At 48.6% G+C, this 22,079-nt stretch overlaps 6 protein-coding genes and 1 long non-coding RNA gene across 11 annotated transcripts; 4 read left to right on the top strand and 3 right to left on the bottom strand.

Moving 5' to 3' along the window:
* The first annotated feature begins 677 nt into the window (after nucleotides 1–677).
* LOC108152583 (supporter of activation of yellow protein) lies at nucleotides 678–12,313 on the top strand. Of its 2 annotated transcripts, none has more exons than XM_017282032.2 (12): nucleotides 678–1,281; nucleotides 2,247–4,693; nucleotides 4,765–6,064; nucleotides 6,147–6,469; nucleotides 7,817–7,920; nucleotides 7,996–8,151; nucleotides 8,237–8,686; nucleotides 8,762–9,037; nucleotides 9,099–9,375; nucleotides 9,435–9,636; nucleotides 9,717–9,905; nucleotides 9,986–12,313. In XM_017282032.2, the coding sequence occupies exons 2-12, from the start codon at nucleotides 2,288–2,290 to the stop codon at nucleotides 10,654–10,656; spliced, it is 6,354 nt and encodes a 2,117-aa protein (XP_017137521.1). In that variant the 5' UTR covers nucleotides 678–1,281; nucleotides 2,247–2,287; the 3' UTR covers nucleotides 10,657–12,313. The 2 variants fall into 2 exon arrangements, with proteins under 2 accessions (XP_017137521.1, XP_017137529.1); XM_017282040.2 differs by having other exon boundaries at nucleotides 678–888.
* Nucleotides 11,382–13,172, bottom strand: LOC108152646 (pyridoxal phosphate phosphatase PHOSPHO2). The gene has a single exon (XM_017282141.2). The coding sequence runs from the start codon at nucleotides 13,149–13,151 to the stop codon at nucleotides 12,354–12,356; it is 798 nt and encodes a 265-aa protein (XP_017137630.1). The 5' UTR covers nucleotides 13,152–13,172; the 3' UTR covers nucleotides 11,382–12,353.
* LOC108152620 (dual specificity protein phosphatase MPK-4) lies at nucleotides 13,158–15,257 on the bottom strand. Of its 2 annotated transcripts, XM_017282094.2 has the most exons (6): nucleotides 15,183–15,257; nucleotides 14,940–15,108; nucleotides 14,752–14,883; nucleotides 14,600–14,699; nucleotides 13,843–14,528; nucleotides 13,677–13,780 (listed from the first exon to the last, which is right to left on the bottom strand). In XM_017282094.2, exons 2-6 carry the CDS (start codon nucleotides 15,058–15,060, stop codon nucleotides 13,677–13,679), a joined length of 1,143 nt encoding a protein of 380 aa, XP_017137583.1. In that variant the 5' UTR covers nucleotides 15,061–15,108; nucleotides 15,183–15,257. The 2 variants fall into 2 exon arrangements, with proteins under 2 accessions (XP_017137591.1, XP_017137583.1); XM_017282102.2 differs by having other exon boundaries at nucleotides 13,158–13,780; nucleotides 14,940–15,222.
* Nucleotides 15,258–15,294: 37 nt separating this feature from the next.
* LOC108152671 (N-alpha-acetyltransferase 20) lies at nucleotides 15,295–16,892 on the top strand. 2 transcript variants are annotated; one of them, XM_033388259.1, is made up of 6 exons: nucleotides 15,295–15,434; nucleotides 15,505–15,620; nucleotides 15,685–15,814; nucleotides 15,884–16,020; nucleotides 16,082–16,143; nucleotides 16,666–16,892. In XM_033388259.1, the coding sequence occupies exons 1-6, from the start codon at nucleotides 15,382–15,384 to the stop codon at nucleotides 16,702–16,704; spliced, it is 537 nt and encodes a 178-aa protein (XP_033244150.1). In that variant the 5' UTR covers nucleotides 15,295–15,381; the 3' UTR covers nucleotides 16,705–16,892. The 2 variants fall into 2 exon arrangements, 1 of the variants encoding a protein (XP_033244150.1); XR_001774843.2 differs by having other exon boundaries at nucleotides 15,296–15,434; nucleotides 16,082–16,539; nucleotides 16,666–16,891.
* On the bottom strand, nucleotides 16,722–20,117 carry LOC117186924. Its single transcript, XR_004471772.1, has 2 exons — nucleotides 20,026–20,117; nucleotides 16,722–19,943 (listed from the first exon to the last, which is right to left on the bottom strand). It is a non-coding gene; the product is annotated as an uncharacterized LOC117186924 (long non-coding RNA).
* A 325-nt stretch (nucleotides 20,118–20,442) lies between these two features.
* LOC108152697 (mitochondrial import inner membrane translocase subunit Tim10B) lies at nucleotides 20,443–21,167 on the top strand. 2 transcript variants are annotated; one of them, XM_033388273.1, is made up of 4 exons: nucleotides 20,443–20,561; nucleotides 20,619–20,714; nucleotides 20,776–21,048; nucleotides 21,111–21,167. In XM_033388273.1, exons 1-3 carry the CDS (start codon nucleotides 20,541–20,543, stop codon nucleotides 21,025–21,027), a joined length of 369 nt encoding a protein of 122 aa, XP_033244164.1. In that variant the 5' UTR covers nucleotides 20,443–20,540; the 3' UTR covers nucleotides 21,028–21,048; nucleotides 21,111–21,167. The 2 variants fall into 2 exon arrangements, with proteins under 2 accessions (XP_033244164.1, XP_017137701.1); XM_017282212.2 differs by having other exon boundaries at nucleotides 20,776–21,148.
* On the top strand, nucleotides 21,128–22,074 carry LOC108152639 (L-seryl-tRNA(Sec) kinase). Its single transcript, XM_017282129.2, has one exon. The coding sequence runs from the start codon at nucleotides 21,155–21,157 to the stop codon at nucleotides 22,007–22,009; it is 855 nt and encodes a 284-aa protein (XP_017137618.1). The 5' UTR covers nucleotides 21,128–21,154; the 3' UTR covers nucleotides 22,010–22,074.
* Nucleotides 22,075–22,079: the final 5 nt, after the last annotated feature.

Raw genomic sequence — 22,079 nt, forward strand, 5'->3', positions numbered from 1 at the left:
ATCGATTCCTGATCGATGGAGATACATTTTTTTCAAAAATGACCCCAGTCCGCTAAAATCGTAAAGCTTTTTTACATCTTTATGTAGTTGCCAATGTAGTATAATATTTCCAGGTTCCAGGTTACGTTCCTCGTCAGGTGGTTCCATAGGAATTTCATCCCTGTGCAGCATGTAGCATGTATCACAATTAGTTCAATTTTTCGATGTTTTAAGTTTAAACTTTTAGCCCATAATTTTGCATTGGCCCATCGGCCAATTAGTTCAATTTTTTGATGTCTAAAGTTTAAACTTTTAGCCCATCATTTTGCATTGGCCCATCGGCCAATCTTCTAAAATTGATCAATTTATCGAATAAATTAAAATTAAAATTTTGTTGCTATTTTCGAAATAGAGTTATGCCACCGCCGAGCTCTGCATTAATTGATCGCCCAAAAATACCGATATTTCTCTGAAAGCTACCCTGTCCATCGATAAGTAGAATCAAAAGTCGGTACATCTAATCTAACCACTTAAAACAACAGAAAGATAGTGTGGATTGGTCCCTAACTCATATTTGATACGTTTATATACCCCACAAATATATAAAATTTCTGTTTTCCGGCCAAAATAATATCACCTACAAATATATTATACAAAAATATATCGATACATCGATATCAATGTATAACATCCCTATTCCGTAGCATTACTTTTTCGACGTCGGAATCGAAAAGAAAAAACACAACTAGCCAGGCGAAGCAAAGCATACAATTTAATAATGAATTCTTGAAAGTGTTCTATGCGTGCCGATCAAGTCTGCTTACGCATTCGCGCGGTTAAAGCAGCAATTTGATTTTTTTTAAGACAGTTTCATGCGATGTCTTCTTGCCTGTGCCCAAATCGTTAAAAGTGCGTGGAAGTGTACGAAACCAATACACGGAAAGTGGGACAACGGCAACCGAGAGAGCTCGTTGCGCTTGTCTCCGCTGTTTGTGTGCGACTCTATACATGTGTGCGTGTGTGTTGGTCCACAGTGAGTGTATGTGTGACTACAGTCTTCTCGGCCCCCGTCTCCCCTAGAGTGCTTAAAAATGTGTTTTATTTCTTGTTTAATATTTCCACTACAATATCAAATGCAAAAATAAAAAAAAGTGCCTCAGAATGTCGCACCCATGAGCTGGCCTATGAAGCAGACAAAACCATAATATGTCCACAAATAATTTATGTCAATGCTGAGAAGGCGATTGATTTCCTCTACTCCATCTTCTTTTGTCTGACTCTGACTGACGATTTTGCCGCATGGTGAGTTCGCTGTTGCTGTTGTTCTTGGGTCAGGGTTTCGGCGTCGTTTTTTTGTTTTTTTTTTTGCTTTGCCTTGCACATTTTTGTTGATGTTGCTGCGTTATATGCAGACATTTTTTTACAGACGAACGCTGACAAGCTGCTGCCCAGGGGAATTGAGTTGCGGGTGTATAGTGCAGATGCTTGCATGTTTCGTTTCAACTATGTGTGTTGTGTGCTTGTGTGCGTGTTCGTGTTCGTGTGCAGCGTGTTTTTGCTTGAGTGTGTGTATTTTCTCCATGCATCCAGCCATCAGTGAAGAGCAGCAGCAGCAGCAGAAACAACAACGGTGACTGTGGTGAATTTCATTGGGATGTTGAGTTTACCCCGTGCGGTAGCAGTGTTGCCAACACACATTAGAACAGGCCAGAGCAGACGTTTGGCTTTCTCAACAATTCTTTTCTATGCTCTCTCCCTCGCTCTGTCTCTCCCCATGGCTCTGCTCAGCCTACTCGCTTCTCGCCTCTCGCCTTCTTTGCAGCAGCTGTGTGCGCATGTTCTCAACGCTTATTATTTATAAACTGTGCTTGTTGTTGTTTTTCTGCGAGAGTTTGCGCGCATTTTTTTTTTTCTTTTATGTATTTCCGTACAACAAGTATATTTCCAATTGTTGCTGTTTCCTTTAAAAAATAGCAGTATCAATATTGAAATCATAGCCATGCTTCTCGTACCCAATGCTGCCCCTAGCAGTAGCCTCACCATCCTTACCCTTTTCCTTTCCCACTCGGTTGTGGCCCTTGAGTGTGGCTTGAGTGGGAATTTGGTTCTTTGATTGATTTACCTCTCCGTAATGGATGTATGGATGCATGGTGTGTGGGATAGTTTTGAGTGTTGTTTGTCTGCAGTTGAAAAGATGGCTTGGGAAAACCCCCCCCCTGTACGTACTGTAACGAGGAGGATAATCACATTGACGCTCTTCCTTGCAGGCTGGCGACACCCGGCGGCAACAGGATAATTGGATATAGCAATGAATGATTTACGTCAGCAGCAGATGGTAGCAGCGACATCGTCATCAGGATCAGGAACGGGAACGGGCATAGCAGTGGGGTCAACAGGTCGAGTCAATTCTAGCGTGAAATCTGCGACGAGCACCACGAGCGAGGAGGAGCAACGCGTGAGCTCCACGTCATCGCCGGCACAGCGGGAGCATCAGTTGAATGCAGAGCAGCAGCAGCTGGGAGCCGAGGAGGCACTGCAACAACAGCAGCCGGGTCATATAACCAGCACCACAGCATCGCCGCCGCCGCCGCCGTCGACGCCGCGCGACGATGCCCAAAGCGCTGCTGCAGGCACTACTGGAGCATCAGCAATTGCAATTGCAGCAGCACCGAGGGGAGCCGCAGCCATGGCTGCCACAGCACTTGACGTGAAGGGCGAGGAGGGAAGCAGGGGCGGAAGCAGCCAAGGACACAAGATTATCCTCAAGCTATCGAAGCACTCGCATACCGCTCCAAATGAATCTCAGTCCGGGGGAGACGAGAGACGTGTGGAACCATTGCGCATCCATCTGCCCAGCAGTATCAGCGGGACGGGGGCCAAGCCGCAGGACGCCTCGGACGCGGACGCCTCCTCGTGCTCCTCCTCCTGCGCCGAGGCGGAGGAAGAGCTGAGCAGTCTTAGCCAGCATCGTCCGACCCCGAATCCCCGGAGCACACCGCACATTGTGCCAAAGCTTACTATCCGGGCAGCCAATGAGGAGCGTGTGGGCAGCGTTGTGCCCAAGCTGACCATCAAAATGCCTGAGAATCCCGCTGCTTCCTCTGGCACAGGATCCGGGTCCGGGTCCGGCTCCGGTTCCTGCTCGACAGACGGCAGTCTGTCCAACTGCCTTGGCCGCAGTCAGTCAGCGACGCCGGCCAAAAACGAGGCACATCTGTCTAGCCTCTCGCCCGCCTCCGCCTCCTCCTCATCGGCCTCGTCCTCCTCCTCCTCATCGTCGTCGTCGTCCTCGCTGTCGATGTCGATGGTGGAGATGCAGACGGTCCCCAAGCTAATGATAAAGACCACCCTGGCCGGGAGCAGCTGCATCAGCAGCAACAGCGAGGATCAGCCGCAGCAGATACCAAAGTTAACCATCAAGACGGGCGGCAGCGGTCAGGAGCACATGCACACGGTGATCATGACGCATGACCTCAGCAACGCTCAGAGCATACCCAAGCTCACAATCAAGACCAAGTCCATCGAGATCGAGGACCCCGATGGCGGAGCACCACTCGCCAAGGCCGAGCAGCAGCAGCAGCAGCAGCCCCTACCCAAGCTAACCATTAAGAACCTGTGCTCTCCGAAGCACAAGGTCCGAGCCGTGCTTGAGGAGAAGCCGCCCTCAGCTGCCTCCAAGCTGGCCACGCCCACACCCACACCCACACCCACACACACACACACGTCCATGCCCACATCCATGCCCATGCCCATTCCAATAGCGAACGGCGGCGAGTCGAACAGCAGCAGCCAGGAGTTCTGCGGCTTCTCCGATCCGGATGGGGAGCAGATGATGGTGGACGAGATGCGGCGCAACTCTGACGACATGGACATTGACGAGTCCCTGTCGAAGGAGCACGATCCCAAAATGTTTCACAACCTGCCGCCCTTGCAGCCGGCAGCCAGCAATGGCCTGGCAAGTGAAACCAAAGCCAACAAGTACAAGACGGCTGCTTCCAATCCTAATCCGAATTCGAATCCGCTACAGCACCAGCAGCACAACGTCGTGGATCTAGTGGATCTAACATCATCGCCATCGCCATCGCCAGGGTCCTCGCCGGCGCATGCAACCATAGACTTCTCTGGTCGCATCACGCCGGCCCATAATCTTCACCTGCCTCTCCGTCTGCACATGGCGCCAGCCGGCACAGCGCCCGGCCCTGGGTCGCCCAACTCCAACATTCTGCTGAGCCAACTGACGGGTCCGGCAAAGACCCACTTCTCCGCTGCCCCCGTCAAGAGCAATAACTCCAGCAAGTATCCGCAGCTGACCGAACAGCTGATGGCGAACGGAGGAGGTGCTAGGGTCGCAGCAGCTGCAGCAGCGGCAGCAGCAGCAGCAGCAGCAGCAGCAGCAGCTGCAGTAGTTGTCGTAGATGAGGACTGCTCTCAGCACTCGGGCGTAGTTCCTCCAGCGCGCCCTTCCAGCCCCTCCCAGTCCATCATCGATTCTATTGAGATTCTGGACACCCCGGAAGGCAGCCCGCACATCACCTACATGGATCATCACCAATTGGTTAAGAATCACCACGCCAATCATCAGCAGCTCCTTGGAGAGCACGACGGGATCGAACAGGATCGCCAGCCGGGGGCCGACGGAAGGCTGGAGGAGCTGGACAACAACAATGAGAATCACTTGAAGCGCAACAGCAGCGACGGCAGCGAATCTCCCAGCGTAAGTGCTTTGCCTTTCGGCTTTGCTTTTGTTCAGTTCCTAGCTCTAATGCTCTCCAATTCCTCCTCTAGATCCCGCGCAGCAAGCAGCGTCGATTGGACCCAGACAACGATGAGAACGATCAGCAAACGCATAACTGCCATGAGGCTGGCAAGAAATCGAGTGCCAGCGAGACGATGCAGATGCAGTTACAGATGCCGACAGTGCAGCCGTCCCACCGCTCCCGCAAGCAGAAGCACGAGAGAATTCTCAACACAGACCTAGAGGACGGTCTGTTTCCATCCGGGACAACAGGACCCGGTTCTGGCCCTGGCCCTGGTCCAGGTCCAGGTCCTGCCCAGCAGCCCCCCTTGGCATCGTCGGATGGAAACCAAAATGGAACTCCCTTCGCGGTGTCTGGGGCCGCGGAGGATGTCAACTCGTTGGAGTTGAAGCCAGAGCGGCAGAGAAATCCACCCGCTCCGACAGAGGTGATGACTACACCAGCACCGACGGGCAAACGACGAGGCAGACCGAAAAGGAATCAAACTGGAGATCTGTCTGCGCATCTGCTACCCGCCACGCCTGCCCCTGCCACGCCCACCCATGAGACCCACGACAGCCAGGATACCGTGGCCAGTAGTGCGGTGAAGTCGCGACGGGTGCAGCTGCTCCGCAAGCGGCTGGCCATCGACATGGTAACTACGGGCCAGGAGCAGCTGCCGGAGGCGGCGGCCATCGCCTCGATGGACCAGCAAGAGGACCACCAGGGGAGGGTCGACGATTCGCCGAGCGCAGTGGGAAAGGTGATTTGTCGCGATCATCGCCAGCTGAGAGCCACGAGGCGCACCCAGACCCCCAACTCGAAGGCGTTGAATCCATTTCAGCCCAATACTCCCAAGACCACCAGGAAGCGCCAGAGCAAGGCCAACGCCAGCAAGCTGTCGCTCCAGCAGCAGCAGCAGCAGTCGCAGCCGCAGCCACTTTCTACCCCAACGCTCAGTCTGGCCCAGTTTGGCGAGACGGAATCGAACAACAACAACAACAACAACAACATGGCCTTTGCCCTGGCAGCGCAGATAGATCTGACCATGTGCTCGTCCAGCTCGTCGACGTCGTCCGGGGTGCCAGCCACCAGCTGCCAATTGGGGAGTGGCAACGGCAACGGCAGTGGGAGCAGCTCAACAATGTCCATGTCATCGATGCTGCCGCCCACAACGATACTGTCGTCGTCGGATCCCCTGCCGGATGTGGTCTTCCAGCCCAACGACTTCTCCTCGATTATGGCCACGCAGCAGCTGCGCTCGCCACGCCCGTGCAGCATGAGCGGGGGCAGTCAGCTGGACTCCCACGACGAGGACAACTATAACAGCGCGCTGGAAAACTCTGGCGGTAAGAAGAGACTTCTAAACGCAAAGAAGCCGGGGACGTGGAGAATATGTATCCTTAAACATGTATTTTCCTTCGCTTTCAGACGAATCCGGTGCGGTGACGATGCAAATGCTTTCGATGGGAGCTGCCAGCGGCGGCGCCACTTCCACACGGGGACGCGGACGGGGACGTGGCTCGAGAGGCGGTGGCGCTGGTCGGAGCAGCAACAGTGGCTCCTCCTCATCCAATCGCGCTGGCGGCAGCTCCAGCAACGCTTCCTCCACGGCCACAACGCAGCCGCGGGCGCCGCGCATGAGTCGAGGGTCCAGTGCCGTTGCCAAGGCCATTGCCATGAGTCGCCCCCGCTGCGTGGGCGGACTGAAGCACACACCCGATCCGGAGAGGCTCAAAGGCTTGTTTAGTCCGGTAAGTGATGGAAGGACACACACGACTGTTACCAATACCCTTGAGATAGGCATCCTTCGGGCCATAAGCGCGACCGATGGGTTGGACAAGCCTGGTTTCCCATTAAATCGCTAGCAAACCGGTTCATATGTAAATATGTACATATTTCCATGCACCCGAGCCAACGATGGTTATTATTATGGGTCGCAGGCCATTAAATCAGCTGCGATTGCCGATTTGATTGATTATAGGACGTTAGTGTTTGGTTCTGACTGGCTGTGACCCGCCGCGGGCGACATGTAACAGGTACAAATGGTTTGTGTGCAGTGCACGGATTTTTCTCTCATTTCGGTGCACGGTGGGGCAAAAGCGTTTACATTTTGCCTCGCTGTTTGCTAGGGGCTCTGTTACGTAAATGTTATCGACGTTTACAGACGCCCACTGATGCAAATGTCGTATCGTTTCGTAATTAAAATCAAAGTCGCGCGCAAATTCGTATGTTCAAACCAGCATACATCCATACATCGGTACATATATATATGTACATAGATGAAGAAGACCATCAGCTTGCCTGCGATTTTAATCAGCTGAAGTTTTTGTTTGGCTCACGCCCACACGCACATACAAGAAAGCGTGTACGTGTGAGTGCGTTGGTGATGCACTTATTCGCTGGGGAGTCCACCTTCACCACACCTGCTGCTGATTTCTGTGAGCATCGCTGCTGGCTTTTCATTGTCATGTGCGAACATTTGCTCTCTCGCTCTAGCTGCCCCTATCCGACGAGCACTCTCTCGACGAAGCTTTCGGGCTCTGATTTTTTTTTCTGCACACTGGCAATGCCGTGCACGATTGTTGCTAGTGCTGCTGCATGTCTGAACATGTGCAAATGCAAAATGCAGTTGCAAAAAAGCTTCAAAATATACATACGTATATACCCACACATGTACATATGTATATGTGTGCCATTATTTCCTATTCATTAATAATTTGATCAATTTGTAAATATGTAGATATTTACCATGTACACACCTGATAAAAATAAAACAGGCTCTTTATATATGTATGTTTCTTTATTAATATTAAATAACAAATTTACTTGCTTTAAAAAACACAAAAAAAAAAGAAAGAAGGAAATAATATTATTCGCCATTCATGAAAACTTATTCGATTCTTCGGGACATGCATACTAAACCCATACATACCCAATGTTTTTGCATTTGATTTCCAGAATCGGCGTTCAGGTCCAAATATTGGGTGTACGAGTTTAAAACTTGCCATTAATTTTTGTTTTTTAAGATAAATATATAAAGAAATAGTATATTATGATATATATTTAAACTTTCTCCTTTATTGAATACTTCTCTTCAGTCGCCCCAAGTTTTTGAGGAGGACACCCGCATGAGCGCCGATCTTGGGAACAGCAACCAATCCATGATGGGGTGCCTAATGGAACCGCCTCTGACGCCTCAAAAGTAAGTTTCTAACGAGTAACGAGACCCCCCCTCTAGGAGGGAGAAACGGAACTACATTGTCAGATCTTTCCCCAGGCAACCCGATTTCCTCAACAACGAGGAGTCGCAGTCATCGGTGGTGAGCAACGTAAGCATGCTGGACTCGAATCAGGGTCAATCCGTTGACGCCATCCTTGGGTCTGCGCAGAAACGTCCAAAGAAAAAGAAAATGGAGATTTGTGTGGCCGAAGAGTAAGTGCATCCTTTATCACCTACTTGCCATCTCCATAAACTAACCTTCTGTTTCCTTCCTTCCTTCCTGATATTGCGCGTGCAGCACGGACTTTAAGGCATCCAACATTGCCGAGTACGATTGGCCTCCACCGAAAGGCTGTTGCCCGTCCAAGAATCGCGATACCTTCATGATCCAGGAGCAGGTGGCCCTCTATCTGGGGATAACCAGCTTTAAGCGCAAGTACCCGGACTTGCCACGCCGCGCCGTCGATATGGAGGAGCGCAACTGGCTGCAGGAGAAGGGACTGGTGAGCGAGAAGATGTGCGACCTGGGAATCACCGCCGTGTGGGCCTCCGACATACTGGACATAATGTACGCAGACTTCTACGACAAGTACGAGGAGTACAAGGAGTATATGCGTCTCAAGCATTTGCGCGAGATGGAGGCCAAGCAAAAGGCGCTCGGCATCTCGGTTGCCCCTGGCCGTGGACTCCAGGCCAGAGACCGAGCCATGCTCTCGGCCAGCAAATGGAATGTTTACTTCAACAAGACGTGAGTTCAACGACAAAAACAAAATCCCACAAGAGAGAGTCTGAAAATGCTCGTTTTCATTTCGAATCTATTCAGCCGCAAAGACGAGCGTCTGGCCTGCCTAGACCTACAAACTTTTACGATGAACCAGCCCCAGCTGCAGACATCGCCCACGACCACCCGCCTATATCGCACTGTTGCAAGTGGTGTGCGGGCGGCAGCCAAGGCGGAGAATATGATGGTGCCCCCGGACCTGCTGGGTTCGCGAAACTACGATGAAGCTTTCTGTCGACCGGACTATGCGTATCCACTCCCCGTGGTGCCGGACCAGTTCTCATTCGCCTACCGCAAACTGGATTACGTCGAACTGAGGTAAGCCCTGACCCCGAATCCTTTGGATCGCAAATTGCAAACCACCAATTCGTCATTGCAGAGCCCACCCATTGGATACATCACTGGACAAGCCGCAGACACAGTCACAGAAGGCGGGCCTGGAAGCTCAGCTGCTGGAGCGCATCAACGGCGTTGTCTCTGTCTCCGCAACCGAGGATCAGCCTGCAGCCAAGCCAAAAGTGTCGGTTTCTGTCCGCCGCAGTCGACGGGCCACGCGGCAGCAGTCGGACAAGGTGCGCACGGCCAGCAACTCAAGCACATCCTCCGCAGCCTCCCTCTCATCCTCATCCAGCGACACGAGCAGCAGCAGTGATACGGTAAGTGATTCTCTGCAGTTAGAGCAGTTCGTAAAGCTAATTCCTACTTTCCACTACAGGACAGTGACGATGAGAGCGACTCGAGCAGCTCGAGTAGCTGCATCTCAACGGCTGCCTCGAGTGCCGCGGGCAGCGACAATGAAGGGAACGAGTCAGCCCGTTCCCGGCTATCAAATTGCGGCGTGTGCCTGCGCACGCAGCACCGCAATGCCAGGGACGTGCCCGAGGTCTTCATACGCTGCTACAGTTGTCGACAGCGTGGTAAGTCGCCACCCCTTCCCTTCCTCCTCCATTCTTTTCCGCTCGAATATGCCTAATCATCTGCATTATTACTATTGCAGTCCATCCGAGCTGCATTGATATGCCACAGCGCATGGTGGGCCGCGTGAGGAACTACAACTGGCAGTGTGCCGGGTGCAAGTGCTGCATCAAGTGCAAGAGCAGCCAGCGGCCCGGAAAGATGCTGTACTGCGAGCAGTGCGACCGAGGCTATCACATCTACTGCCTCGGCCTGAAGACGGTACCAGATGGTGAGTAACGAACATCCAACCAGCAGGAGGTTGGCTAATGGCATGGCTAATTGCTAATCTCCGATCTATCCACATTGCAGGGCGTTGGAGCTGTGAACGTTGTTGTATCTGCATGCGATGTGGCGCCGTTAAGCCCGAAGGCCTGCCCCAGGTGTCTGAAATGGCATCGCCCGGTGGGGCCGAGGCGACGAAGGCCTCGCCGCGACTCAAAAAGATGAAATGGATACACGAATATCGCATCGACCACATCACCAAGCTGCGGGAGCATGCCGCCATGTTCTGTGTGCCGTGTGCGCGGACCAAGCCGGCAAAACGACAGACTGGACAGGCAGAGGCGACAGTCGGATCGGCAGTATCGATCACGGTACCCCTGATAACAAGTCCAAGCTCAAGCCCCACGGCCAATGGCAGCCAAGTCCCGTCTCCATGGCCAGTGGCTGCGCTGAGTCCCAAATGCCCAGCGGTGGTGGGTCTCGAGGAGGAGGCGACAACAACAGCATTGGCCATGACAGGCAGGCGACAACAACAGCCGCATGGGGCAGCAGCACCCAGTATCACCACGATGGAGTGCAGCAGCTTCAACCGGAACGGAGTCAGTGAAGTTTCAATAGCTGCCAGCGCAGCTACTGCGACGGCTACGGCCACAGCCACAGCCGCTTCCTCGCCTGTCCTCACAGTCACGTCTGGGACTGGAGCGGCCACGGGAGCTGCCACAGCAATCGGCATAGCGCCGCCTCCGGTTGTTGCCTGAGTGGGGGTTATTCGTTATTGTGGCAAGCGCACTTTAACGGACTTATAGAAAGCGCCGGACGCGGGTTCAACCAACCCCTCCTCCCCAAGCTCCAGCCCCAATACCAGTCCCGCCCCCGCCCCCAAAAACATAAACACACACATGCATAGTATTAACGAATGCGAGAAAAGGAGAGGAAAGGAGAGGAGAGAAAATGAAGCGAAACTAAATAAGGATTTATAATTATTATTATTATAGTTTACTGTCAGTACAACGTACTATACTAATTTTACTTAACGTTGCTACCTAATGTTACAAACACACCCACACAAACACAGACACACACACACTCACACACACATGACAAGCACACACTCACTGCACTCGGTGGGCGGAGCGCATGTGGAACTCTTCGCATATCGCCCGGCCCGGCCCAGACAGCCAGCCCCTCGTATTTCACACTTATGTACGTTTGTTTATGGCGATTCACAGAAACTAAATTAGTTCAATTGCGTGCATACATGGACATGTACATACATGTATATACAAGTGTATTTATATGCATATGTACGTGTGCTGGCATATGTGTACATTTCATTATTAGCTTAATACCGGAGCTGCATGATTGAGACGCTTTTTGGAAACGCTGGATTCAAATAGCTGTGCAGCGGCATGTCAGCAGTTTCATCCTCGTTCATGGGCCACTGCATCCAGCTATGGGCGCTGTTCCGTGTTGGCTTTTTTTGTTTTTTTTTTTTATCGAAATACATAGTGTGTTTAATGTTTGTATTTAAGTTATCGTAATGTGTCTCAGCCCTACTCCCCCTTCCCCCTGCCCCAGCCCCAGCCACCATTGCTGTACTTTATAGATTTACATATATGTGTACGGAACACTCTTTGATTTTGTAATATCTTATGCGCCGAATTTTTCAAACTGTATGTGTATGTATCTATAAGGAGATAAGGATTGTAGCAATGTAAGTAGTTAAGCGCATACGCCCGGTAGCCTCTTGTGCTGGACTACTGGGTAATTTTCAGTTATCAGTTTTTAGTTTTTTACCGAGTTTCCCCTTTGTTCCGGTAGTCTGTAAGCCATGATTGAGTTTCGTTCGAGGCTCAGACCTCAGACCGAGCAGGTTGAGCAGTTATTCTGTATTCTGTAATTTAAATGGCTAAGAAGAATGTATTATACATGTAATTTATGCTACCACAAGCGTACACACACCCAGATGCAAACAAATACATGCAGATATATTTATAACTTTAAATAGTAAGAGTAAGCACATGAGCACAGAACAAGTACGTACGGCAACAAATCGACTAGAAAGAGGGCAGAGATCAGAGCAGTTCAGAACCGTTCAGAGCAGAGCAGAACAGAGCATAACAGAGCAGATTGAAAAGGTAAACTATGTGTGAAATAATTTTAGATTCCATATCTAATATCTGGTACCGCCGCAGCAGCAATAGCAATAGCGATCGATAAATAAATAAATAACTAGTTAGTAGTAAGCATCAAATCTACTTAACCAGAAGCGGATGCAGAGTGCAGTTGAGCATTCGGTAAAATTCTACTTTTCCATGAAATCTAATGCTTAAGTTTTTTTTAAGTGAATAATGATTGTATGCGTACGTGAAAGATTTATTTTTAAGTCGAATAAAACAGCAGAATTAACATTAACCACTCCCCTGCCTTGCTACCTACACACATCATGCACATATCAAGCGATTCTGGGCAGCAAGTGCTCCTCCAGCTCGTGCCCATCGCGCCACATCAGAACCGAGCAACTCAGCAAATTGCTGTGTGCCGCCATCCTGCCGTGCAGCTCAAACCCGTGCCGTATGCAGGCCACGTCGCCGGCGCGGAGACTCTTCATGGGGCACAGATCATTGCAGCTGTCACCCACGTAGACTACTTGCTTATAGAGATCGCCACAGCGCATCTGTTGCAGCACGCCGCCCTTACACAGATTGCGGACACAGAGATCACAGCCAGTCTGGTCTTCGTAGGGCAGCACCAGCAGCTTACCGTCCGCCTGGACGCAGCCAGGATTGGTGACAATGTCGGTGAACAGGGACCTGATGCCGTACGATTCCAGCCACTCGCAGATGAAGAACGAGTTGGCATCGCTTATGATGCACATGTCCACGGTGGGATTTCTGTCGAGGCAACGCATCAGATGCAGCATCCCTGGCACCGCTGGAATGCTGCGCACTTGCTGGCCGACTGCTGTCGCCCTGGAGTCCAGCTGGTGGTCTTCATGCAGCAGCTGGAGCACGCGGTTAATGAAGATCTGCCAGCCAAACTTCGGTAATATTTCCAGCAATGCCATGTTGCGCCTTTCCCCCGGTAGAAGTTGGCTCACGGCCAGGTACGAGTCCTGCTGAATGATCGTCTTGTCAAAGTCAAAGGCGACCAGAACGCGATTCTCGACAGGCTCGCCACTCTGGCACAGGGGTCGCGGGCAGCGCCACAGCCAGCTCCCTATAGGTAAAAGGCTTTTCGAAATGATAATCATCTTAAATTTGAATGAAAAGGAAACAACTCCATTTTGATTTAATACACGTACAACAGGTCAGAGCACATCGATATCTATAGGCTTAGCTTATGTGAATGTCTAGACGTCTATATATGTACATAAGAGAAACCATGTTTCCGGCCAATATCCAATCAAGCGGGCCCACACACAGTATTGGCTGACAAATGAATCTTTAACATGCAACATTGATAGCGTAAATTTATGTATTGTCCCCGGAAATATGCTTATGTTTCATATTCAGCGAAAAATTCGTTTCCAAAAGGTTCAGTTAAATATGTAAAATACGTTTATAAGTAGTCGAGTAGATGCTACTATCTAACAAACAATGCAAATGCGTATAAAGCAGCAAAACGCGATATTTTACACATATACATATGTATATAGATGCACGTATGTGTGCATGTATATGTAATCATTGCGTAACAATAAAAATTTGAGTTTGGTTTCTGTGCATTAGGCGCACTGCTCCTGTAACGCACTGTAACGCTGACGGCAAATGCCAATTTAAACTGTCGTCTGAACATTCTGAACGGCCTTGGAGAGTTCCACCTTGGAAGGTATCAAATAAAATGCAGGCGACAATGTCTCACCGCAAGGACACTGGCAGGCTGCAACGACATAATTAAAGGTATATTAGCAGAGTATATGATGGCTTTATAATAAAACGAACCATTGATCCAGCTAAAGTTGCCCAGCTTTTGCTCACACTTGGGGCAGTATAGACGTCCCTGCGTGTTGAGCATAATGCGGTGCATCCAGGCAATGGGTTCTATAAACAACATGCTGCGGCAATGGTTGGGTGTGCTCTCGAGATTGGGCGAGCCCAGGGAAGATTGGCGTAGGCGCTCAGCAACTTGTTCCAGCATGCGGGGTGCACTGATGTTGTCCGCCTGGGTCTGGGCCGGCGGCGGAGTCTCACCGCTGGCATCTTCATTTGGGACAGCCGTCGATGCTCCCTCCCGAGGAAGCTTGTCGCGCGGCTTGTGCTCGAGGACATGCGACTTGGAAGCCAGAACGCGACGGCAACGTCGGCAACGAAAAACAATTGGCTCGGGATTTTCGCGCGTTATGTCTGGATCCGGACGCACAACGCTGTGAAAACTCTGCGGTAGAATCTTGGCCTTCCGCATTTGCTCCCCAGCAAGGCGCAGGCGATGCATTTTGTAGCGCTGGTAGCTAGGGTCGATTTTGCATCCCATGCGCCCGAACAGCTTCAGTTGAGTAATAAAACCTGAATTCGGTTGCACAAAGCGTCGCTTGCCCCTGACCAGCTCATAGGCGGGTTGGAAGTCCAGATTGTGTCGTTTCATCATATAGGCAATAACCGTTGAGGAGCTACGGCTTACTCCGAAATAGCTAGTGGGGCAACGGGAAATTATAAACTGATTTTCATCTCGTGCGGAATACGCTGAATCCGATATGCTTACCAGTGCACCAGCACATTGCCCTGCTGATCCAGAGCTGAGCTAATAAAGTTCACGCAGCTTTCCAGATGCTGCAGGATGTCCTCACGCGGCATGTCAGCAACTGAAAAGGCACAATTCAGTGGGGGACTCGAACGCCTTCTGGCTGCACTTACTTTGAATGTATTTGGTTGTGAGGAAGCTAGCCTCTAAGATGTGCTGCGGCAGTGGCACCGAATCAAGCGTGAGGATGTGCGTGATTTTAAACGACTTCAGTGTTTCCATATGCGTGGCCGCCGTCAAGTTGCCTAAGCGAGCAGCCTGATTGTGACAAAATCAAGCGTTGACCAGCAATAATGCTTACCCAGAAACAAGCCCGTCTCGATTTCGTCGATGCTGACAGGCCCACCATCGAAGTCTTCACGTGTCAAGGAGCCAGAGTCCTGCGGCTTGCCCGACGACCGTGTCTGCTGTTTTTGCGCCATTTTTATTGACCACTGTTACGCTCGGGGATGCAGTCTACCCAGTGCTCACTATTTGGAATTGGGATTACAACCATTCTGGATACAGACGAATCGATCAGGTATTAGAGTCGAGGCCATTCTACCTTAATTCCAATCCTCGTCGTCCGCACAGAGTTCAAGAATTGTTGCTGCTATATCGATACACCGATATCTCACATATCGATAATAGGAGGCCTTGGATTCATCTACGTTTTCGCATCTCTACCAGATGTTTGACTGAACTTAGTAAATTTTCGTCCGGTTAGCTGCTCTGCCGATGTATTGAAATCTCAATTAGTGAGAATGACTACGCTGAGACCCTTCACTTGTGACGATCTTTTCAAATTCAACAATGTGTAAGCTGCGTGTGCAAAGAGGAGCGAGGAGGGCAAAGACTTAACCAACTGTATTCACGTGTTTATTTAGGAATTTTGACCCACTTACGGAAACCTACGGACTCTCCTTCTATACTCAGTACCTGGCGAAGTGGCCGGAGTACTTTCAGCTGGCCGAATCCCCTAGTGGTCAAATAATGGGCTACAGTAATTCACCCACCACGGAATATTCTACAAAAACATTCCTATATAATTTGCCTATCCATTGCAGTTATGGGCAAAGTAGAGGGACACCTGGACAACTGGCACGGACATGTGACGGCTCTAACTGTGTCGCCCGACTACAGACGGCTCGGTTTAGCTGCCCTACTGATGAACTTCTTGGAAGACATATCGGAGAAGTAGTTACTGGGCCTTGGTCCCGCAGCAGGGAAAAGAGATCAAATCATTTAACTGCATTGTCTCCCTAGGAAGCGGGCGTACTTTGTGGATCTGTTTGTGCGCAAGAGCAACCAGGTGGCCATTAACATGTACAAGAACCTAGGCTACATCATCTACCGCACCATACTCGAATACTACTCGGGCGATCAGGACGAGGATGCGTATGGTAACCGATTTGTGTACACTGTACTGAGGACTCGCTAATTTATTTGCCTCCCCCACCGCAGATATGAGAAAGGCCCTATCGAGGGATGTCAACAAGAAATCGGTGATACCGTACACGCAACCTGTACGATTGGAAGATATAGATATGAATTGATATGAACCCACTAGTGCCCGCATTCGCATTTATGTCTAACTGGTCGAGATTCATAATTTCAAAAGGGCACGCGTACATTAAAACGCTATCCGTTGATTAGTATTTAGATACAATTCGTAAATAATCTAAAACTGTTAGCTTTTTCCGGTGGTAACAAGAAAATCTATCCCATTGACTGCCTGCCTATGCCTATGTACAATGAGATCCACCAAAAAAAAAAAACCCAAATTACTCTTCATTAATACCTCTAGTCTATCTAAGGCCTTGACGTTTCTATAATTTTATTGAATTTGAAATTATTTAAAGATTTCTTAAGCCGCATCGGTAAATAACCATGTTTGAATAGAATGTTCAACACGTCTGAAGGTAAATAACGTAAGCAACTAGTTCAGTTCAAATCTGTAAATCACAACAAGTATCTAACACGGCCGGCGTATCCTTATGTGGAGCGTATGTATGATTTTCTCTAATTTTCTCATACCTTTCTTCCAGATCACAATGCGCGAGCTGCGCCACCAAACCAATCACTAGCTCTAGCAGCAATACACCTTAGTTCACTCATTCAAATACATAAACGTATCGTATATTTGTAGAAAACAAATTCCCATTACGGTGTTTTTCGACGATTTCTGAATTGTGAAAGACTATGTTTTGCCCAAAATTGTAACACATAAGTACATATGTATTTAGTTTTTAAAAATTAAACATGTTCAACAGCAGTGCAGCAGTGTTTCGGGTGTTTCCGGTGTTCCTTCGGCTTTGGATGCCTTTTTTTCAATACCTATTTTCTTGATTTATTTTATATTTTTATTTGGTTAACTGTTATCAAGTACAAGAGAAATTCCATATTAATTTTTTAAATAACAAAAAATAATAAATTAATATGGGTATATAAGCCATATAAAATTTGAATGAAAACACGTTTCCAAGGAACAAGTTTCAAGGAAAATTAAGAGAGTTTAATAATTAATGGAGTTGCAGCCTACGGGGTATTAAACCTTGTCTCATTCTGCAACGATCGCTTGTTTTAAGTCCTTCAAGGTATCGTACTGCCTTGTACAGGCCGAAACTTTAGCTGCCCGGATGCCTCACAGATCCGGACTCATTGCCGGCCACCTCATCAACGGTATATTCTGGCCCATTGCAGCCCGAGAAAACATGAATTGGCGTTTTATCCTGGTAAAATGTCCTTCTCGCTAATATATCCGTGTTCTCTTTAAGGATGTTATTTTATAAAAATGTTGAAGCTTAGCTAATTTATCTAATTAACTGATAATTTCATTAACTTTGATATGAAAAAAAATGCACAACATTTATCAGAACTTTCGCTAAAATCTGTTTTGGAATTGATCGCCACAAAACCACTTTTTGTCCACTAATCAATAGCTACTTTTTAATAGAAAACTAGTAATATTTTGCAATAGGTACGATTGTCCCATGCAAGAATCGCTCATATGGCATACGCTGTATGCTCGACAGCGCCGTCAAAAAAAACCAATACAAACAGGCAGACCTCAAATTTATGAGAATCGTGTGCCCACATACAGTTAAATCTCATCCTCAGAGAGCGTCTGGCTCTCTCTCTGGCTTTTCAAGAGAGCCTGGATCCAGCTCTAGAGCCAGGCAGAACAAATCGGCGTTACTCATCTTACTTATTGTCTTTGGCTCAACAAAAACCGATTGGGAATGCATGTACATAGATATTCTATTACTACTACTACTGCTACATATATCTAAGGCGTTTTTTTATGGACATACTGTTGTACTTTATTTATTCAAGCACATTCATGAAGATGCTGGCGTTTGGCATTGAAGAATTGTCTTCATGACAACCATAGTTTAATCAATATTTAATGTTGCACTAAGTATGTACATATGTATGGATGTTGCTGGCGATGGAGTGAATAATCATGAATCAGTGTGCGGAAAATGGCAAAGAAGGGCGGAGTCCAACAGCTTCAGGCGGACATCAGTACGGACGAGGAGTTTGAGAAATTCCTGCAGCGATCCGGGTTGCTCGGTAAGCCTTGGACTGGGACTTATGTATGATTTATGATGCCTGTGCAATCGATTCTCTGCAGTGCTCGACATATACTCGGAATGGTGTGGACCCTGTCTGGGAATGGTGGGCAGTCTGCGGAAGATCAAGCTGGAGCTCGGAGGCGACAACTTACAGCTGGCCATCGTAAGACCTTGCCTGCTTGCCCACACTTGACAAGAACGGATATTCTCATTCTCTCGTTTGCTTGACCAATAGTGCAAAGCTGGTTCCATCTCCTATCTGGAGAGGTTTAACAAGAAGAGTGAGCCGACCTGGATGTTTGTAACGGTGAGTGAATCTGTCGGCGAGAAGTCTAGTTCTGGCATCTGGTATCTGGTACTTTATAGAGCGGAAAGGCCATCAATATCATGTTCGGCACAGACGTGCCCAAGCTGGTGGCCATTATCACCAAGATGCTGCAGTCAACCATTGCCAAGGAGGCCCATCACTGCTACGAGATCACCGAACTACAGCCCATCGAACTGGAGCAGCAGGAGGTGAAGAACAAGGCGCTGCGGCTGGCCGAGGACATTGAGCTGCAAGAGTGCAAGAGGAAGCGATTAGAGTACCTGAAGTCTGTCACTGATTGCATAATGCAGAACCTTCCCGATATTGGGATAACTGTCTTTGGGCCACAAGTCAACCGGGAAATGTTCAAGAAGCTCTCGGAGCCGGCCGATCCTCTGAAGATCCAGTGCAAGGATCGCAAAGTCTTTGCCATAACGCCCAATGACTTCACCACCGTGAACTTTGCAGCTGAGAATCCACTGGCGAGCGACGTCATCGAGCAGTTGTACGACAAGGAGCTGCTGATGTGCTTCTGGAAGGTGGAGGAGGCTCTTGGCAGTCCGCCCAACGTGCTGCGCCAGTATGCCCATGAGCTGACCAAGGAGACTATAAAGCCCCCGGATGAGTTCAACGAGGAGGAGATCACAGTACCACCCATAATAGTGCCGCTCGAGGTTAATGTTGAAATCCAAAGAGAAGGTAAGTGCTGAGGTGCTGGTGTTGTGCCCTCAACTAATGTGGGACCTTCAACAGTGTCCGAGAAAGAGGCAGAAATAGTAGGTGTCGAACAGCGCAATGAAGAGAATATGGAAGAAGACGAAGGCGAATGCGAGATTGACAACAAAGCAGTAGAGGCTCAGGACGAAGTGAAATTGGAGGATGCTAAAACTTATAAGACCATCCGCATTCCTCCGATTTGGGTGCCCAGTGACCAGCGCACACATGCAGCTCTAATTTACACATATTTCCGGGGACAAACATCCACTTTTCTACCGCCCGATCCTGTCCCGGAGCCACCGCACATTATAATGACATTCGACGCCTACAAGAAGAAAGATTTGGACAATATTCTTGAGTCCTGCAGAGAAGACATTCCGCTTTATGGCTTCTTCACCAGCGACAATCCTCAGACAGCGGTGTTCATAGCCAATTCGGTCGAGAAATACAATGCAAAACCCTACGTACCGTAAGTAAATACATACATATCTCGGTAACTGCCGCAATTAACTTAAACCGTCGATTTTTGTACACGCACGAAGCACCGATAAGATCGTCCTGAAGGTAAACAAAGTCAATACCCCAACTCTGCCGATGTTAATGGCTTACGGTCCGAGCTATGTAAGCACCAACTCGGTCGTTGGCCACAAGGAGGCATGTCAGTTTTTCCCGGACAATTACAAATCAGCATTGCAGGAGGAGGCTGAACTACACGCAGTAAAAGCTGAAAAGCCAAAGAAACGCAAAAAGGTATCAAATTTGTTGTTTTTCTGTGCCATAAATGATACTAGAACAATTTCACATACATGTAAAGAACAAAAAGGGAGATGGTGCAGCGGACAACGAAAAGGAAGACGTTGGTCCCTCAGAAGCCCAACACGAATCAGATGAAGCGGCAAAGACCACGCCAGAAGAAGGGGCCTCCACGACAAGTAGTGGGGAGGACAGCTGTGAGAGTCGCCCACCCACTGCTGATGGCACCAATTCCTCTGCAGACCGCGGCTCAGGTGACATATTAAAATGAGGAAAATATGTATCATTCAACTGAATGTTCCTCAGTTTATAATTGTATTAATTATTATCAAAGAAGTAATATTTAATAAACTGTTAACTGTCCACTTAGTGCATACGATTATTATTATACGATTTATGATTCTCATCTCTATATGTGCACATACTATCGGTATATCGCTATACCGATGTCACTGTTTGTAGACTGACAACATTCAACCAGCTGTTTTCCCAATCGCAGGGACTCACAAATTTTAATTGTTCTATTTCTGTATTAAAACCCAACTTTTTTGTTGATCTTGGCTTAGCGATGGATCCCAACTTGCGTAATGTAAGTACTGTTCACTGGTAGAATGTGCGGTAGTCCTAACTACACACTCGCTTGCAGATGAAAGACTTTCTTACATTATACAACAAAGTGACCGAGTTGTGTTTTAACCGATGCGTCGATAACTTTAATCAGCGCGAGTTGGGCGGCGAGGAGGTGAGTACAAATGTCCGCTTGCTAATTCGTAGTCCACACCTTATGGTATACTTCCAATCAGGACACTTGCGTGGACAGATGCGTCACCAAGTTCGCTCGCTTTAACCAAAATATTATGAAAGTATACGTGGATGCTCAAACCAAAATAAATACACGCCGCATGCAGGAAGTTGAGGAGAATGCCCGAAAGTTAGAGCAACAGCAAAAGGAAGACCGTCAAAAGGAGGAGCAAACTCAGAAGGAAGCCTCAGCCGCCGGCCCTTCTGTGCTGACGCCAATTCCTCCAAACGCCCCTGGAAATCTATCCATGTAGCACCAGACCGACTCCGGAGTGGTATGCCAAGCTGCAGCTGTTCCTTGTACGAAATAGTTAAACAAACCAAAACATACACGTAGAAACCGACACTCAAATACACACAATACCGACAAAGCAACACACGATGCCGCCGAAAATTTGTCTGCTTGCGCTCATTGGTCTGCCAGGAGCGGGCAAGTCGTCGCTCAGTAACTGGCTCCTAAGTAAGCAGCAGGATGCTCTGCATGAATGTCAAATTGTTCACCTATGCTATGACGACTACATCAATACCCACATCAATACAGAATTAGCCTATAGGGAGCAGCGAATAATTATTATACAAATTTTAGAAAAACTAATAGCTTACATCCAAGGTGCGGCCGACTGGCCACCAGAAGTTCGCCGACCGACCAACAATAGCAGAAGCTGTGATTACCTCATCTTGTGCGACGACAACTTTTACTACCGCAGCATGCGCTATAAGCTCTATCAACTGTGCCGCACCTACGGCTGCATCTATTCGCAGATTTTCATTGCGACCCCGTTGGCTAGCTGCCTTCAGGCGAACTCAACGCGGGGAGCAGACTGCGTGCCCGAGCTAGTTTTACGTAAAATGAACGAACGCCTAGAGCCACCAGGTCATGAGGCCTGGGAGTGCAGCAGCCTAACACTTCAAAATTCAGACACTGAATCCGTGTCACAGTTGATTCTTACATTCATCCTTTCTTTATTCCATTTGCCCACGGCGCTGTCCCCTTTAGTCCCTTCGCCCACGCAAACTCAGATGCAGTCCCCAGCACATTGCTTGGATTTGGCCTTGCGGGCAAGCATAAAGGTGCATCTACAGACTCTGGTCGATGCAAAAGCTAAGAAATTGATAAGTATGAAACTAAATGAGAAACGAAAAGAGATATTAGTACAATTTCGGGCTAAAATGAGCGACAAGCAGACAGATCCAGATAGTGTGGATTTGAATTACTATGTAAATCTGTTAAAATAGATTAAGATACACTAATTTTGGTTTTACGGCACATGATAGAAATAAATGTTCTTTTTGTACTAGTACTTCT

Source organism: Drosophila miranda, chromosome XL (assembly GCF_003369915.1).
Source record: "Drosophila miranda strain MSH22 chromosome XL, D.miranda_PacBio2.1, whole genome shotgun sequence".
NCBI classification, from domain to species: Eukaryota; Metazoa; Arthropoda; class Insecta; order Diptera; family Drosophilidae; genus Drosophila; species Drosophila miranda.

Bases quoted from the DNA above. Each gene is read 5' to 3' on its own strand.
- LOC108152583 (XM_017282032.2), top strand. From the start codon at position 2,288: ATGAATGATTTACGTCAGCAGCAGATGGTAGCAGCGACATCGTCATCA. The intron at 8,152-8,236 runs GTAAGTGCATCC...TTGCGCGTGCAG, and splicing joins GAGATTTGTGTGGCCGAAGA to CACGGACTTTAAGGCATCCA. The intron at 9,376-9,434 runs GTAAGTGATTCT...TTTCCACTACAG, and splicing joins CGAGCAGCAGCAGTGATACG to GACAGTGACGATGAGAGCGA.
- LOC108152646 (XM_017282141.2), bottom strand. From the start codon at position 13,151: ATGATTATCATTTCGAAAAGCCTTTTACCTATAGGGAGCTGGCTGTGG.
- LOC108152620 (XM_017282102.2), bottom strand. From the start codon at position 15,060: ATGGCGCAAAAACAGCAGACACGGTCGTCGGGCAAGCCGCAGGACTCT. The intron at 14,529-14,599 runs GTAAGCATATCG...TTGCCCCACTAG, and splicing joins GGCAATGTGCTGGTGCACTG to CTATTTCGGAGTAAGCCGTA. The intron at 13,781-13,842 runs GTTCGTTTTATT...ATGTCGTTGCAG, and splicing joins CAACTTTAGCTGGATCAATG to CCTGCCAGTGTCCTTGCGGT.
- LOC108152671 (XM_033388259.1), top strand. From the start codon at position 15,382: ATGACTACGCTGAGACCCTTCACTTGTGACGATCTTTTCAAATTCAAC. The intron at 15,435-15,504 runs GTAAGCTGCGTG...GTGTTTATTTAG, and splicing joins CTTTTCAAATTCAACAATGT to GAATTTTGACCCACTTACGG. The intron at 15,815-15,883 runs GTAGTTACTGGG...TTGTCTCCCTAG, and splicing joins TTGGAAGACATATCGGAGAA to GAAGCGGGCGTACTTTGTGG.
- LOC108152697 (XM_033388273.1), top strand. From the start codon at position 20,541: ATGGATCCCAACTTGCGTAAT. The intron at 20,562-20,618 runs GTAAGTACTGTT...ACTCGCTTGCAG, and splicing joins TGGATCCCAACTTGCGTAAT to ATGAAAGACTTTCTTACATT. The intron at 20,715-20,775 runs GTGAGTACAAAT...ACTTCCAATCAG, and splicing joins GCGAGTTGGGCGGCGAGGAG to GACACTTGCGTGGACAGATG.
- LOC108152639 (XM_017282129.2), top strand. From the start codon at position 21,155: ATGCCGCCGAAAATTTGTCTGCTTGCGCTCATTGGTCTGCCAGGAGCG.